Here is a 16992-nt window from a genome sequence, read left to right as displayed (position 1 = left end):
CATTATCCAGAATGCTCGGGACCTGGGGTTTTCCAGATAAGGGGTCTTTCCGTAATTTGGATCTCCTGCCTTAAGTCTACAAAGAAAATTATTTAAACAGTATTTATACCCAATAGTATTGTTTTGGCTCTAAAAAGGATTAATTGTATCTTAGTTGGGATCAAGTACAGGTACTGTTTTATTATTACAGAGAAAAGGGAATCATTTAACCATGAAATAAACCCAATAGGGCTGTTCTGCCCCAATAAGGGGTAATTATATCTTAGTTGGGATCAAGTACAGGTACTGTTTTATTATTACAGAGAAAAGGGAATCATTTAACCATTAAATAAACCCAATAAGGAGATTTTATACTCACCGGAAAATCCTTTTCTCGTAGGCCCGAACTGTCAGTGCAGACGTTAGGGTTTTGTCTGTGATCACCTCTGGAGGCAGGACAGAGAATTTAGACCTAGTGGCTCCTGGTCCCTCCCACTGTATATAAGGCTCGTCTCCACCCTCACTCCTCAGTTCTGTTGGTAAGCTCAGTCGGTGGAGACAGTACAGATAGAAGGAAGGCCAAGAGACATCAGGTAGAAAGATAGCGAGAAAGAGGTCCCGGTGCCCATACTAAATCAGCCTGGGTGGGACTTACTGCACTGACAGTTCGGGCCTACGAGAAAAGGATTTTCCGGTGAGTATAAAATCTCCTTTTCTCTAGCGGCCCTCCTGTCAGTGCAGACGTTAGGGGACGTTCCAAAGCTGTCCCTTAACTGGGTGGGTATAACTTTAGTATGCCGTGGATAGTGTTCCTGGCACTATGCCACAGCCGCTTGTAGAACTTTTCGGCCAAACACGGCCGGTTGAGAAGCGTAAACATTTAACTTGTAGAACCTAATAAAAGTGTTTGGTGAGACCCAAGTGGCTGCTCGGCAGATCTGGTCTGCTGTTGCTAGGTTCTGTAGTGCCCATGAGGTACTCTGTGCCCGTGTAGAGTGGGCTTTCACTGCGAACGGTCTGGGCACATTTTTTCTGTCGTATGCTGTATGGATAGTTTCAACTAGCCAACGGGCTATAGTCCTTTTTGATACAGTTTTTCCTTTTTGTGTAGAAGAGTATGATATAAGAAGGCTCTCTGACTGTCTATAGTCTGCCGATCTTTTTAAGTAAATCCGGAGTGCCCGGACCACATCCAATTTGTGAAGGAGTCTCTCCTTCTCGTTTGACGGTTTTGGACAGAAGGAAGGTAAGATTATATCTTGGTTCATGTGACGTTCTGTAACTACCTTTGGCAGGAACCCTGGTGAGGTCCTGAGTACCGCCTTGTCGTGGTGAAGTGTGAGCCATGGTTCTTTGCTGGATAGTGCCGCCATCTCGGACACTCGTTTAGCCGACGTAATTGCAATTAGGAAAGTCACTTTAAATGAGAGCCACTTTAGCTCACATGAAGATAAAGGTTCAAATGGTGGTTGTTGTAGTGCAGATAGAACCAGTGGTAAATTCCATGTTGCTAGGGGTTCCCTGAGGGGTGGTCGTGTTCTGGTGACACCCCTGATAAACTGCTGGATTGTGGGATTTTCAGCCCATTTAAGATGTGTCAGTGCTGTGATTGCTGAAATCTGGGTCTTTAAGGTGCGTAATCCCAGTCCTTTCTGAAACCCTTCCGTCAGGAATTCCACCACCTGGATTGTGGAAATGTCCTTCCAAGAAATGTCCCTGTGTCTGCACCAATTGAGGAGGGTCCTCCAGACCCTATGATACGTCTTGTCTGTAGACTGCTTTCGGGCTCGTAAGAAGATGTTTATGGCGTTCTGAGAAAATCCTTGTTGTTGCCACCACTCGGTTTCAAGAGCCACGCAGTTAATCGGAGCATCTGCAAGTTGGGGTGCTTTATTGGCCCTTGAGTTAATAGATCGGGTTGAGGTGGTAGCCGCCAGGGCTTGGCAATTGACAATTTGATGAGATCTGAATACCACACTCTGTTCGGCCAGTCCGGGGCTATCAGTATTGTGGTCGTGTTGGACTGTTTCAATTTCTTGATTACCCTGGGTAAGATGGCAAGTGGCGGGAATGCATATACCATCCTGAATTTCCATGGTATTACTAGTGCGTCCACAAACGCCGCCCTTGGATCTCTCGTTCTGGCACAGTAAAGTGGTAGTTTTGCGTTGTGTCTTGATGCCAATATGTCTATCTCCGGCGTCCCCCACCTGTGAAGGAGTTGTTGGAAAACCTCTTCGTTGAGCGACCATTCCCCGTGGTCGATTGTGGTTCTGCTCAGATAGTCCGCTTCCCAATTCAGCACCCCTGGTATGAAGACTGCTGAGATGCTCGGTACTGTGCGTTCTGCCCAGGTAAGTATCCTGGAGGCCTCTTGCATAGCCAATCTGCTGTGTGTGCCTCCTTGTTTGTTGATGTAAGCTACTGCAGTTGCATTGTCGGATTGTACTCGGACTGCCTGAGCTTGTAGGATCGTTGACCAGTTCTCTAGTGCTAGAGCGATTGCTCGGAGTTCTAGCACATTGATTGGTAATTGGCTTTCCTCTCTGGACCAGATTCCTTGGAGTGTGATGTTTTTGTACACTGCCCCCCATCCTCTGAGGCTGGCATCGGTGGTTACAACTTGCCAGGTAGCGGTTGTCCAACTCCTTCCTTGTTGGAGGTTGTTGTTCTCCGTCCACCAGAGAAGACTGGCCCTGGTTGTCTGGGTAATATGGATCTCTTGTTGTAAGTTCTGGTGGTTCTTGTTCCAGCACCTCAGGAAGTTGAGCTGTAGTGGTCTGAGGTGAAATCTGGCGAATGGTATTGCCTCCAGGGTTGATACCATGAGACCCAGGAGGCGTAGACAATCCTCTGCTGAGGTTCTGTGTTTGGTTAGGAAGGCTCGAGTTGTCGAGACTAATGTATTGACCTTGTCTTGGGTTAGGAAGACTTTTTGTGTCTTGGAGTCGAAAATTAGGCCCAGAAATAGTATCGTTTGGGATGGCGTCAGGAAGCTTTTGCGGTAATTGATCAACCAGCCGTGTTGTGTTAGGACTTGAAGACACAGATTGGTGTCCCTTGTTGCTTGCTGTGCAGTGGGTGCTTTTATTAACAGGTCGTCCAGATATGGTATGATGTGCACTCCCAGGGTTCTCAGGTATGCTACTACTGGTGCAAGTACCTTGGTAAAAATTCGTGGTGCGGTACATAGCCCAAAGGGTAGTGCTGTGAACTGGTAGTGTGAACTGTTGATTGCAAATCTGAGGTATTTGCGTGACGCTGGGTAGATTGGTATGTGTAAGTAAGCGTCTTGTAGATCTATCGTCGTCATGAAGATCTCTGGTTCCATGATGGCTACTACTGATCGTACGGATTCCATCTTGAATTTTTGGTTTAGGACCATTGGGTTTAGTGGTTTCAAGTTGAGGACTGGTCTGAAGGATCCTTCCTTCTTTCGTACCAGGAATAGATTGGAATAGAAACCCCGGTATTTGTGGTGTTCTGGGACCTGTTCTACTACTCCTGAAAGTAGTAGGGTATTTACTGCTTGTTGGAGCAAATGTTGTTTGTGCGGCGCAGTGGATGATGGGAGAAACCTTCCTTGTGGAAGCTGTGGTGAGAAAGGGATTCTGTAGCCTTGGCTGATTATGGTTAGTACCCATTTGTCCGTAACGTGTGTTTCCCATGTCCCCAGGAATTGCTGTAATCTGCCCCCAACGTTTTGTGTCCCCGGTTGCCTGATTGAGTCAGGCTGAATTGGGTTTGGTAGCATTGGGTTTCTTGGTATTGCTGCGGGCGTGCTGCTGCCATGTGGGTCTGCCACGTCTTGCCCCCTGATCAGCTGGGGAGCTCCTGAATCCTGAACGAAAGGGCCGAAATGGTCTCGATTGGGAGTTCCATCCTCTCCTCCCGGAGTATCTGTTAGAGGAATCAAATTTTTGTTTCTTGCCGGTGGGTAGGAAAGTGCTTTCCCCCCCAGTAACGTCTGATATGATTTGTTTCAAGTCAGGTCCGAATAAGGACTCTCCTGTAAATTTCAGTGATAGTAACCTCATCTTAGAAGCAGTGTCTCCCGACCAATGCCTTAGCCACAGGGCTCGGCGAGCCACCACTGCGTTGGAAGTTGCTTTGGCTGCTAATCTGGTAATTTCTAGGGCGGATTCTGCTAGAAATGACAAGGTGGTAGATAGTTTGTCCACTTCCAGCTGTAATTGTTGTTTAGATGCTGGTGGATGACGTGCTAACTCCAAGGCCCAATGTCTGGCTGTTCTGGCTAAGCCTGCTGATGCTACTGCGGGTCTAAGAATCGCTGCTGCTTGTGTATAAGAGCGTTTTAGGATGGATTCCATCCTGCGGTCTAATGGATCTTTAAATGCCGCTTCCTCAGCTGGTATGGCAGTTTGCCTAGATAGCCTGGCTACTGCGGAATCAACCTTAGGTGCTCTATCCCACTTCTTTTGGTGTTCCTCTGGCACGGGATATGTTTTAAAAAATCTTTGTGTGAGCGCGATTCGGCGCTCAGGTTGGGCCCACTCTGCCTCAATTGCCTGTGTGAGGGAATTGAATACTGGGAAGGCTAGTTTGGACTTTTTTTGGACTCCCAAAAGTTTATCAGCCCTAGATAGGGGTACAGTCTCATCCTTAATCTCTAGTGTCTGCATCATCTCCCTTAGTAACCTTTTTGAGGTTTCTGGGGAGGCAGAGGACGTTCCCTCCTCGTCAGAGTCTGACTCTGACTGGGGTTGAGAATGTGTTGAAAAATCCGAGTTCTGGCTAAGTAATTCGTCTGCCTCTGAGTCTGAAGCTAGCCCTTCTTCTGATTCTGAGGAGGAAGGTAAGGTGACTGTGGCCTTGCGCTTCCTATTATCTCTGGCTTTAGTCTGCCCCCCCTGAGGTTGTACTGTGTTCATGATCCACTGCAGAAATTCCCCAAACTGGGCTGGTACTTGGTTAGAAGTATGGGCCAGCGGATTTTCATCCCAGGGCATGGGTATAGGTGCCTCTGCTATAGATGGCTGGTCAGTGGCTGGGAGTGATGGGGAGTTAGCCTGAGGGGTGTTTGGCAGTGAGGCTGCATCCTGAGCCTGTAATGCTTGTGGGGAGAGAATAGGTGGCTCAGCTACAGCAGGAGCCTGTGAGGCAGGTTTGCAGTCAGTACAGTAATTTCTCTCTGATTTTCTTAGAGAGTGCTTACATACCTTGCACTTAGGTAGTTTGTCTGGCTTTTTCTGTTTTTTTGCTGATTGTATAACCTCTCTGAGTTCCTTGAGTGAATCTGCTTTCTCCATGCCAGTAGGTATAATAGTGCCTAATCTGCGTTGTATAGTGCAGTTATAGTAGGCTTTCTTGTTATTAGTCACCTATTGTAACAGGGGAAAACTGCAGCTTTACTGTTATAATGGCGCTGCTTAGGGAGCGCTCCTGTAATGGCGCGCTGTGTCCGCGGTGCAGGGGCGCCTAGGGTGACGTCATCGCGCCCGACGTTCTGGCGCGAATCTTAGTTGCGCGCCTACGTTCGGCGCGCGTTGCCCTAGCAACCAGGAAGTGCGCCGAGCGGTTGTATCCCCAGTGTGAGCGGGACCTTCTACCCGCGTTTACAGGTAGGGAAGCTAGTTCCTTTGTGAGCTCACCGCTCTATACTACACTGCCGCTCGGCTTGGGGATTCCACTTACCTTTTTATTCTGGTGTGGATAAGCAGGTTATTAGGCAGATGGGCGCTGTAGTCCTGCTGTGGGGTTCACACATATGGGCAGCTCTGCGTACCCTGTGTGTCCCAATGGCATGTCAGCCAGCACTTAATTTGGCAGCTCTGCGTGCCTAAGTGCCCACCATTAGGTGTCAGTCTGCACTTGTAGGGGCAGCTCTGCGTGCCCAAGTGCCCGCCATTAGGTGTTAATCTGCACTTGTAGGGGCAGCTCTGCGTGCCCAAGTGCCCAGTCATCCTTAGCTTTTGTGGATATTCCTTTGTTGATATATTATTTTAAATCATTAACTGTATTATTAAGGTAATAATAAAAAAAAAAAAATCTAGATAGCTGTCCTACACCTCCGAGGCAGGACAAAGAACTGAGGAATGAGGGTGGAGACGAGCCTTATATACAGTGGGAGGGACCAGGAGCCACTAGGTCTAAATTCTCTGTCCTGCCTCCAGAGGTGATCACAGACAAAACCCTAACGTCTGCACTGACAGGAGGGCCGCTAGAGAAAGGGCTGTTCTGCCCCCAATAAGGGGTAATTATATCTTAGTTGGGATCAAGTACAGGTACTGTTTTATTATTACAGAGAAAAGGGAATCATTTAACCATTAAATAAACCCAATAGGGCTGTTCTGCCCCCGATAAGGGGTAATTATATCTTAGTTGGGATCAAGTACAGGTACTGTTTTATTATTACAGAGAAAAGGGAATCATTTAACCATTAAATAAACCCAATAGGGCTGTTCTGCCCCCGATAAGGGGTAATTATATCTTAGTTGGGATCAAGTACAGGTACTGTTTTATTATTACAGAGAAAAGGGAATCATTTAACCATGAAATAAACCCAATAGGGCTGTTCTGCCCCCAATAAGGGGTAATTATATCTTAGTTGGGATCAAGTACAGGTACTGTTTTATTATTACAGAAAAAAGGGAATCATTTAACCATTAAAGAAACCCAATAGGGCTGTTCTGCCCCCAATAAGGGGTAATACTGTAACAGGTGCAAGATGTGCCCCAGGTATGGAATCCCACTGTAAACCAATCACATTTGCTTGACACCAGCAGCAACTGCACAGGGGAACTCTGTACCGAGGGATTCTAAGCCAACATATTAGAGATACTTCAAAACACTGACCCTGACAGACATACAAGTTCTTTTAAAGGGCTTATTAACTTAAAATTAACTTTAAGTATCATTTAGAGAGCGATATTCTGAAACAATTTGCAATTTGTCTTTTTTTTAAATTTATGTTATGAATTATTCAGCTGTTCTAACTCTTCAGTTAGGATTTTTAGCAGCTGTCTGGTTGCTAGGGTCCACATTACCCTAGCAACCAGTGGTTTGAATGACAAACCGGAATACGAATAGGGGAGATGTATGAATATAAAGATAGGTGATAAAAAAATGAAATTGTAGACTCAAAGAGCAACTGTGTTTTTTTGCTGCTGGGGGTCAGTGACCCCCTCTTGAAAGCTGTAAAGAGGTAGAAGAGGAAAGCAAATTATTAAAAAATGATATAAATTGAAGACCAATTGAAAATTACAAGATTTGCCAATTATATAACGTATTAAAGTTAAAGTAAAGGTGAACCATCCTTTTAAATTCCCCTTCAAAGGGCGACGTGATGTCATCACTAACGGCAAAACACTCCATTCCCTTATTGTGGCTTCCCGGGGTACGCGGACATACACCTATATGGCCTATCGCCCATGGGGCATATTCTCCGACAGTCTGTCTATCTCTATAAGTTAGTGGCTTCCATTTAACGTGTCGAGCCCCAATGACTCTGTAGCCACTAATAAGGGAAAAGTGCCTTCTGCTATTACATTGAGATTATTGTGCTTAAAGGTTAACTCAGGGCTTCGCTCTTACACAATATCAGTCACGATATAACTGTATCTACAGATAAAACTTTAATAAGAATAAGAACATATCCCAGACACTTATCAGCTGATGATATAAAAGTCTCTGAAACGTCTTCAAGGACAAGATAAAATGAGACGCTTCTAAAAGTATAAAAAAAAAAGTCAAGGCTTGAAAATCTCTCTGTAAAACCAGCTCAGAGCCTTCATAAAACGCCAGGTTTAGCGACCCAATCAGACAACAGATAAATCCGTGGGTAAAAACGTCTCTTAATGAGAATCTTCCTCACTGTACATTTCCAAATAGGAAAAAGCCAAAGTCTTGCAGAATGAAGTCTGTGAGGCACAAAGCAGCCCATTAATCTTCCAGTATGTAGTTGGGGTTCACCACGAGGTAAGGATCCTCCTCTTTTGGTACCTCCTCGTCCCCTGTGCCTTTTAATCCGGTCTGTGTCAGCTCAATCAAAATTTGGTCCTGAAATTAAAAAAAAGAAATAAAATCAAAGTTATATAAATTCAGACAGTTCGATGTCGATTAACTGTGATGATTTGGTTTATGGGGTACTTTTTGTTTCTAAATGACACTGTTACACAGCAAATAATTCCCTCTGCCATTTAAACTTTTATTCTTGAACCAACAAATGTATTTGTAGCTGTAATATTGGTGTGTAGGCGCCATCTCAGTGCATTGTGCCTGAGTCTGAGCTTTCAGCCAGCGCTACACATTAGAACTGCTTTCAGCTAACCTATTGTTTCTCCTACTCCCATGTAACTGGAGGAGTCCCAAGCCAGACTTGGATTTCTTACTATTGAGTGCTATTCTGATACCTACTGGGAGCTGCTATCTTGCTCCCTTCCCATTGTTCTGCTGATCGGCTGCTGGGGGTGAGGGGGGGGGGATATCACTCCAACTTGCAGCGCAGCAGTAAAGTGTGTCTGAGTCTGAGCTTTCAGAAGGAGCCAGCGCTACACATTAGAAATGCTTTCACGCAGGAATTAAATGGTGAACTAGAGATATTACTTTTTTAATCGAGTCTGTACCCGTCGGGAGAAACCTGCCATAATACTTACATAGTGCACGAGTCTGTGAACAACTTTATCGATGATTTGCTTCCTAGTAACGAGCTCCTCTTCAGAGTCAATTTCAGACTCGATCTCCTTTAGATACCAATTGATGAGTTCACTCTTCCTCTGGGAAGTCTCATCCTCGTCTGTAAGAAAGAAAACACTTTAGTGATCTTCATAGCGACTGAGAGGTTTCCGGACAGTGTTTAGCGGCCCGCGGGCACTCACCCTCCATCTTTCTCAGCTGCAGGACCAGCAAGTTTGAGATCCGCTTGTATTCAGCAAAATTAAGACGCAAGGACGGCTTCGGGGTAGCGGCATTCGGCTCCTCAGCGTGCCCATTCATTCCATTCACGTGCCCATTCACACCACTGGGAACCGAAGCATCGCCTGGAAAGTCAGGAAATGGGAATTTAGTTTTTTTGTTATTTAAGACAACCCCAACATTAAAAGTAAAAAAACGAAATCTGCCGGTAATTTACCATTTATAACCTCTTGAGGTTCTTCCTCCGCCTCATGTTCATCCTCTTGATCCAGGTTGACGTCCGGAGTCTCCACCCTGATGATGGATTTGTTCAATAACCGGAATGCCTCCTTCACATGTTTTGGCTGCACCTGTCGCACAAGAATAAAAGGAGAATGGAGACACATCAGGATTTGTTTCTTCTGCTCAAGTAATGAGTAACTCAAAAACAGTAATAGAATCAGCAATGTGAGAATGAGTACAGCAACTTTATGACTGGCTGCCCTTACTGATGAATTAATTGGACAGGCCCCCATTACAGTGACCAATTGCTCCGGCCCAGGGTAGATTTGGGCAGAGCTTCCCAGCAAAAGACAATTTTCCAATGCACTTTGTACAGACACCAACCAAATCTCACAGCCGCAGTCTCCAATAGGCCTAGGAACTATCCCAGGAGGATTTTTTTTTATAATTTATTTCAACAGTGCTTCACAAGAAAACAGTATCGGTACAATAGAAAGGTAAGTTACCCACGGTGACCAAACATTAATTTGGAGCTCCATTTTATTGTCTAAAATAGCTGATAAATAATGCATAGAGTAAATAAACTTAACCATTGTTAAGGAAAGTATGGGAGACAACCATTGTAGGGCTATAACCCAGCAAGTAGCTGCTAAAATATGTGCAGTCAGCTTACGTTGTTCAGAGGATAGAGTGGGATGAGGAGATAGTAGTAACGCAATTTCTATAGTTGGATAGGTATCAATACAAGTTGTGAAATGAGAAGGGACACATCAGACATCCCAGTAGGTTTTAACACTAAATACATTAAAAAAAACGAAATAACAATCTTTAATTTGGTCTAAGAATATGAACCAAACGTGCAGTCGTATGTAGCATGGTATTAAAATAAAGGGTGCTGCCAGCAGACAAAATGGCTTAAATACAGTGAAGAGAATGACCACTTGGGGGCGCTAACCTCATCACTGCAGTGCATCCTTGCCATGCCTTCCGACAATCGGATCATGCTTTCCAGCTGCCGTACGGTGATCCTCCAAGCAGATTTGGTGACCCCCGTGCCGTCTCGCTGCCTCAGCCGTTTGTACTGCTCCACTATGAAGTCCTCTGACTCCTTAGAGATCTGTGAGCATTAAAACACGGTCAGGCAAACAATCCATACAGGTAAAAACAGAAACAGGTGCACCTTTTCCAAATTTACCTTGGGTTTGAACTGCCTGGCAAAGAGAAGGTATCTCCTGACTTCATCCAGTGTGTACACTCTGTCGATAGATTCCTCAATCCGAGAATGGAGGTCGACTATACGTCGGGCAATGGCGTAATCTGTCACCTGAAAATCATTGCAAATTCTGTTTTAATGCATCAAACTTATCTCCCAATGTCTGCTCTTTTCATAATCCCTAAATAAGAGCTCTCATTATGGCCTGTGGTAAGTCATGGGGCTATTAGCCCAGAACTCCCAGCTTCCATTTCCCTGTTTACTCCTTGGAACATTGGGGGAAGTCACTAAATATGTCAGCACCGGACTCATTTATTAAGATTTACAAGACAGGGACTGACAGTATAATGTTTGTTTGTACAGCACTGCACATGACTAATAACACAAACACACTGGGAACCTAAAACCCAAGATTAAAGAAAAAAAGTCAAACAAATTAAACCTTTACACATTTTTTTAGCCACTGAAGGCACTAAATAAAAATAGAAACTGCCTAATGCCCCATGGGGAATTAGATTGTTTTGTCAATAAACTCTAATAATCAAACTCTTAATTTAAACTGCTTTCATTGTGACATGGCAGACACAACTATGTTTCAGGTTAAAGCATCTTTCATGAAGTTCAGGTACTGAAATGTCAAAAATACTGCCACCCTGTGGACACCAACAGGAACAGATATTCATCTGCATTTTTTCAAGTTGGGTTAACAGTACCCTGGTAAGAATCAGATGGAAACATATAGTTACATAATCTGGATAGGGTACTAGGCAGGAAAACTAACAATCAGTTTTTCATATACTAGTCACTAAGTAAGGTTAACCAGCCTCTTTGCAATGTTCACTTACCTCATTACACTCATCCACAAGAATGAAGAAGAGATCAAATCTGGACATGATGGGAGCAGACAAGTTGATATTCTGCTTAAGTGACTTGGCCCTATCATAGCGGCCCCCTACAGGGTTTGCTGCAGCGAGGATGGAAGTGCGAGCATTGAGCGTAGCCTGGAAATTAGTAATAAATAAGTTAGAATGGAATGAAGGACAATCATGATAGGCGCCAAAGCGACAATTTTTCATTGGACTAAAAAAGCATTACCTTAACACCAGCTTTGGTAATTGAAATGGTTTGCTGTTCCATTGCCTCATGGATAGCCACTTGGTCCTTTGTGTCCATCTTGTCAAACTCATCGATGCAGCAAACTCCCTACAGAAGAAACACAAGGCATTAAAGCCGGCCATACACATTCAGGTTTTAGTCTTCTTCCGACAAATGTTCGGGTACTGACTGAACGTTTAAACGCAACGATCTAAAACTAACATTCAGCCTGAAATTGTAGGATAAAGCCCTAAATATAACAAATGGGAGGATGTTCTGAACATGAAATAGTTGGCAGAGACCAATCGTACCAAAGTGACTTCCTGGAAATATGTTGTAGGTCCCCCAAGGATATCGGCAGATACGCAATACATTCGCAGATTTTATTGTTATCCAACCAGTCCAAACAACTAAATGATTGATCATGGCGATCAATCATTTAGTCGTTTGGACTGGTTGGATAACTGGTAAGAAAATTCTCTTGTATGGTTATATCAGTGCGTGTATGGCTAGCACCACGCACAAAGGCTTTGGGTTAACCCTCGGCAAGCTGTTAACACGCTGCACTAGGCGCCAGCTCGGAATACTCACATTGTCAGCGAGCATCAGGGCTCCAGCCTCAATCACAAACTCATATGATTCTTCATCTTTCACGACGGCTGCTGTCAGACCGGCGGCACTGGAGGCTTTCCCACTAGTGTAAACTGCACGGGGACTGAACTCCTCAACGTGCCTGAAAACAACAACTCATTTATTACAGGAAAAAGGGTAACATGCACCAGCACCCTCCCTTTCCCCTAACTTAGTATTCTCAGTTATAGGCGAAAATAGTAATTAAAGATTTCCGAATCATCGCAGACTTTACTCACTTGAGGAACTGGCTCTTGGCTGTACTCGGATCTCCAACAATACAAACATTAATGTCTCCACGTAAAGATGTGCCCTCCATTGTTGTCTTAGGGACACCCCCAAACAGCATCAGTAAGATACCCCTCTTTACTTCATCGTTACCTGAAACAGCAATGGAACAGTCCATTAGAAAAAGCAGCAAACTCCTACAGGGTTACAAAGATCCTGATGTGATTCAACGGCTCACCGTGTACAGTTGGGAAGAGGCTGGTACAGAGGTTATGGTACAGGTTTTTGTCTTGACTCATCTCAAACACCTTCTCCCATTCCTTCACAGACATCTGGTTTTTGATGCTCTCTGCAGTCATGTCCTCCTCATGTAGATCCTTCCCACCAAACTGGAACAACAGCAACAGGGAAAGTCATTCCTGGGCTATTGTATTTTAATGATAAACATTACAGTATATAGTTGGCATTTGTCATATTCACCTTTAAGAAAGAACATTAGTAATAAAAATGGAATGTTGTATGTGCCAAAAGAAAATAAAAATAAAAAAAGGTATAAAACAGATATTATTCCTACTTACCCTTGGGTTGGTTGGGCAGACGTAGCACGCAAGGAAAACCAATTTATAGGAGAGATCTCGAACACCAAGGGCTCGGAGACCTTGGACACCTTCAGCCTGGTACCCTTCTGTTCCGCCCACCCTGGCGCTGGTCTCTGCACGGACACCTGTAAGGAGACAAAAATCCGGTATAATAAACCTCCTAATAAAAACAGCTGACTTTTTTTATACCCTCTCTATTAGGTCATTAGTTATTTTGGTTATGGGTAAGTACTTGTGTCTATACTGAGATAATCAAGTGGCAGATATGTGCAGGAACACAGCAGTGAATCTGACAGCAGAGCAGATTGTGGGCATTTTGTGCCAAGTACCTGGAGTTGCCAGCTGGGAAATATCCGGCACAACAATCAGAGATCCGGTAAAGTCGCACCTATCACCGGCCTGACACGACTCAACAGCTTCTGCCCGTAGGATCACTTCGACGCTCCGGGGGATGCTGCCTCGCGGGAGCTCTGCCTGCGTTTCCTGAATACGAACCTGCACAAACAATATGGGATTCTTCAACGGTGCCATAAAACCTACAGAAGTGCTTCTAGAATTTAAACCCTGTAGAAAACTCTGAGCCCTTGTTTGTACTCTGGCTGTATTGGTGCAACAAAACCCATTAAAATATATTAAAACTTTTTTTACCTTCTGGAAATCAACAAATCTGGATTTGTTTGTATCCAACATGAACCTCCTCCTGTTGGCGCACACCGGGTTCCTGCAGATGCTCGGCTGTGTGTACTTAAACTGCTGCTCCACATCCCTCACCAAGGTCTGGCAGTCCAAGCAAAGGAAGGTCCCACTGACCAGTTCCGGATGGACTGGGTGAGTCCGAACCACTTGACCGCTGATCCGCAGCAGAGATCCGATGCGAGGGGTCGTCAGCTCTCGGATTCTAGAACACAGTAGGTTGGAAAAGTAGAAAAGTTGTATCAGCAAACTAGACATCTTTTTAAATTGTAAGCTCTTTTGGGCAGGGTCCTCTTTACCTCTTAATGTATACATTAATGTACTGTACAGGGTTATGGAATATGTTTATAAATGTTTTAATAATAACAAAGATAGTCAACTAGAGGCCTCCCACTTTGTAACCCCCTCCCTCTTTATTCTAATTAAAATGTATCCTGACTCTTACTTATGTCGAGTGGGCAGATCCTGGAAGGCAACGTAGAATTCCTTGTTCTGTGGAACGTTTCCATGATCGCGGGCAAAGGCTTTCACTGCTCGACAGAGGTACGGATACACCCTAAAGGGAAGGAAAAGACAATCACCATGTTTAATACCAGTATAAAAGATGGACGCCCAGAGATGGAACCCGGGCTGAGGGGGTGGTTCCTCGGGTTCATACAGGAGGGATAATATCTGTTCTCACCTGTAGAACTCCTCCTGGATGGTTGTAGCGAGCTGCTGGTTAAACTGCTCCAAGTCGATGAAGCTGACGAGCAGCGTGTTCCTCTCCGGCCTGATGAGTTCCTCTGCGTCACTCTGGTACTTCAGCTCCCCGTCGCTACCCCGGAATCTACAGGCAAGTGAGGCCAGTTGTTAGAAATGTATACAAACAAGTGATCATTTTGTATTAACAAAATTAAATTACTTTGTCCAACAGCACCGTGTTTGCTTTGTATCTGTTCCATAACTGGAATCACTTGTGCCTAAAGCAGAGCACAGAGGCCTGGGTAACATCACCTTATACACAGCCTGTACTCCATATTTATTTTGTATCTGATGCAGAAGCCCAACAACCTTCTGTAAGCAGTTCTATGTGGCGAGAGGGAAGCAGGGACAGACCCACAGCTCCGGGCATTGTAATAAAGTGGACAAACCTCCTCCAAGAAGTGGAGATTGCTTTTACTCACCCAGCAAGGGAATTATACTAGGGGTGCTGAGCATTTTGGGGAAAACAAGTTGATATAGATAGGGTGAATGTCTAATAAACCCAGTGCAAGCAGACTAGGCTGGAAGGGCTATCAGCACTTATAAACTAAACCCTACTCAGGAAGCAATGCAGCCAGCACATTACTACCTCAGTCTGTGTTTACTAAAGGGGGGCAACAACCTACAAACATAACCCCACCCAAAGGTGTTAGTAAGTGTGTTACTATTGTCACCTGTCACTTTACACACCTACATTAACTCTAACACCATGCTAGTTACCCTGACCTTATGTCTCACCCCTCCCTTTTAGAATGTAAGCTCTTGTGAGCAGGGCCCTCCCCCTAGTGCCTCAGATGCTCATCCAATGTAACTGCAAACCATTTTTGTGAATAGTTTATATGTACATGTTAACTGTTATGTCTTTTGTACCCCTCTGTTGTGTAAAGCTCTGCACAAATTGATGGCACTATATAAATAATAATGTGTATGTCCCCAAAATCTATTACACTTCCCTGCAAAGGCTGAATTTAAGCAACCCGATGGCTTCCAGAAATTATTTTACATGTAACTAAACATTGCTTTGTGACAGTGTCTGTTTTCATATTGTCCTTACTCTTGTTACACTGAACAGGCACTTCCAGATTCAGACTCACAGGGAAACAGATCCAAAGTGAGATCCAAATACCAAGAGGCCCAATAAGTACTGGCGGCCTGTAGGGACCTTATATACCTAATAGCAGCCCCCAGGGCATTGGCCAGAATACAGCCTAGGCCTGCAAGTGCTTTATATGTAAGTTAGGGCTGGAGGAGGGACAAATCAGGTGACAGGGAGACTGCACATAGGGACAAGGGCAGGATGTATAAGGCACAGTAGAAAGAAAGCAGACAGGTAGAAAGCCTTTATTAGCAGAATACATATGATATATTGTATATTTAAAGAAAGAATTATACACAGTACTGTGCAGGTTACACAGACTCACTATACAACTTACAGACACCAACTCCCAGCATCCTCTCTGGCACTGCAGCCTTACAAGGAATACCCTGTGCCGCACAGACTGCTGGGTACAAGATGCAGACTGAATGCAGCCGGGGGCACAACATGGGAGACAGGAATGCCCCCCCAGTCACCCACCTCTATATACCCCGGGCATTATACACATCTGGGCCCCAAATACCCCAGGGCAATGCCTACCTACCCCAGGGCAATACCTACCTACCCCAGGGCAATGCCTACCTACCCCAGGGCAATGCCTAGAGTTATAGTACAACAAGTGGGGGGGGGGCAGTACATACCTAACCTACTTACTGACAGCCCCCCGGCCCTACCCTTTAACCTGCCCCCCTAGACACTTATATTAACTCTACCGCCGCCGCTGGTTCCCCGGTCCCCGCACTCACTCCTCCAGGAAGTCCTGGAACAGCTTCTGGCACTTCTCAGACACCTCATCCTTAACCGTTTGGGTTCCGGCTGCCGCGGCGGCGCTCTGGGAAGGATCTACCAGGTCCATGTTGCTCTCACCGATAAGAACACTGCAGCCGCTCACTCACAATGCCGGATTTTCCCCGCGAACTAAGATCACGTGTTCCCGTTTCGCGCCAGTGGTTAACCAATGCCGTAGCGGCGCTCTGCATTTTCGCGCCACACTGCCACCAATCGGACTGCGTCCTGTACAAGAGGGGCGGGAACTGGAGGGTTTCACAGGATGCGAGGAATGGTAAACTTCAATACGCAGCGCCACCCAGTGGCGAGAATGATATTATATTTCTATGTTGTGCTGCAGCCCCATGTGAAAATCCTGAGGCAAATTGTATGGGAGGAGGCGGGGCTTCTGTGGAGCTGAGGTGTTGGCCAACCTTTCTTTAACCAGTCAGGTTGGGAGGCGGATTGTATTGCATATTGCATGGCTATACAGAAATCAGTGCAGTCTGCAGCGTACAACTTAGTGATTTTACTATTACTACACGAAGTTTTGTGTTTAATATATAATCAGAAGGTATAAAGCAGTAGCCTAAAATGGCCGGGCTATGAGTGGCTCTGGGAGTGTGGGAAAGGGATTGGCACCTCTTACTTACCCTTTAACAATATGACAATTAACAAATATGTACAAATACTTACATGTACCCTGTAAATACTGGGGATACCCTGATCTATTTACCCCAGGGAAGCTGCCAATTGAAAGGGGCGGTTCACTTTTACCATGTTATAGAATGGCCAATTCTAAGCAACTTTTCAATTGGTCTTCATTATTTATTTGTTAGAGTTTTTTTTAA

General features: G+C 45.0%; 1 protein-coding gene across 1 annotated transcript; it reads right to left on the bottom strand.

The window, feature by feature from the left end:
* Positions 1 to 7555: 7555 nt before the first annotated feature.
* Positions 7556 to 16277, bottom strand: mcm6.2 (minichromosome maintenance complex component 6). Its single transcript, NM_204062.1, is given in 17 exon segments — positions 7556 to 7998; positions 8595 to 8734; positions 8817 to 8978; positions 9071 to 9203; positions 10031 to 10192; positions 10271 to 10399; positions 11134 to 11289; positions 11384 to 11491; positions 11975 to 12116; positions 12253 to 12394; positions 12480 to 12630; positions 12820 to 12965; positions 13170 to 13335; positions 13489 to 13738; positions 13979 to 14089; positions 14216 to 14362; positions 16120 to 16277. Coding segments are annotated over 17 exon segments (2472 nt in total). The 5' UTR covers positions 16230 to 16277; the 3' UTR covers positions 7556 to 7881.
* Positions 16278 to 16992: the final 715 nt, after the last annotated feature.

The sequence above is a fragment of the Xenopus tropicalis genome, chromosome 9 (assembly GCF_000004195.4).
Source record: "Xenopus tropicalis strain Nigerian chromosome 9, UCB_Xtro_10.0, whole genome shotgun sequence".
Classification (NCBI taxonomy): domain Eukaryota; kingdom Metazoa; phylum Chordata; class Amphibia; order Anura; family Pipidae; genus Xenopus; species Xenopus tropicalis.
Note: the sequence above shows the minus strand (reverse complement) of the source record. Positions and strands in the feature narration are given on the sequence as shown.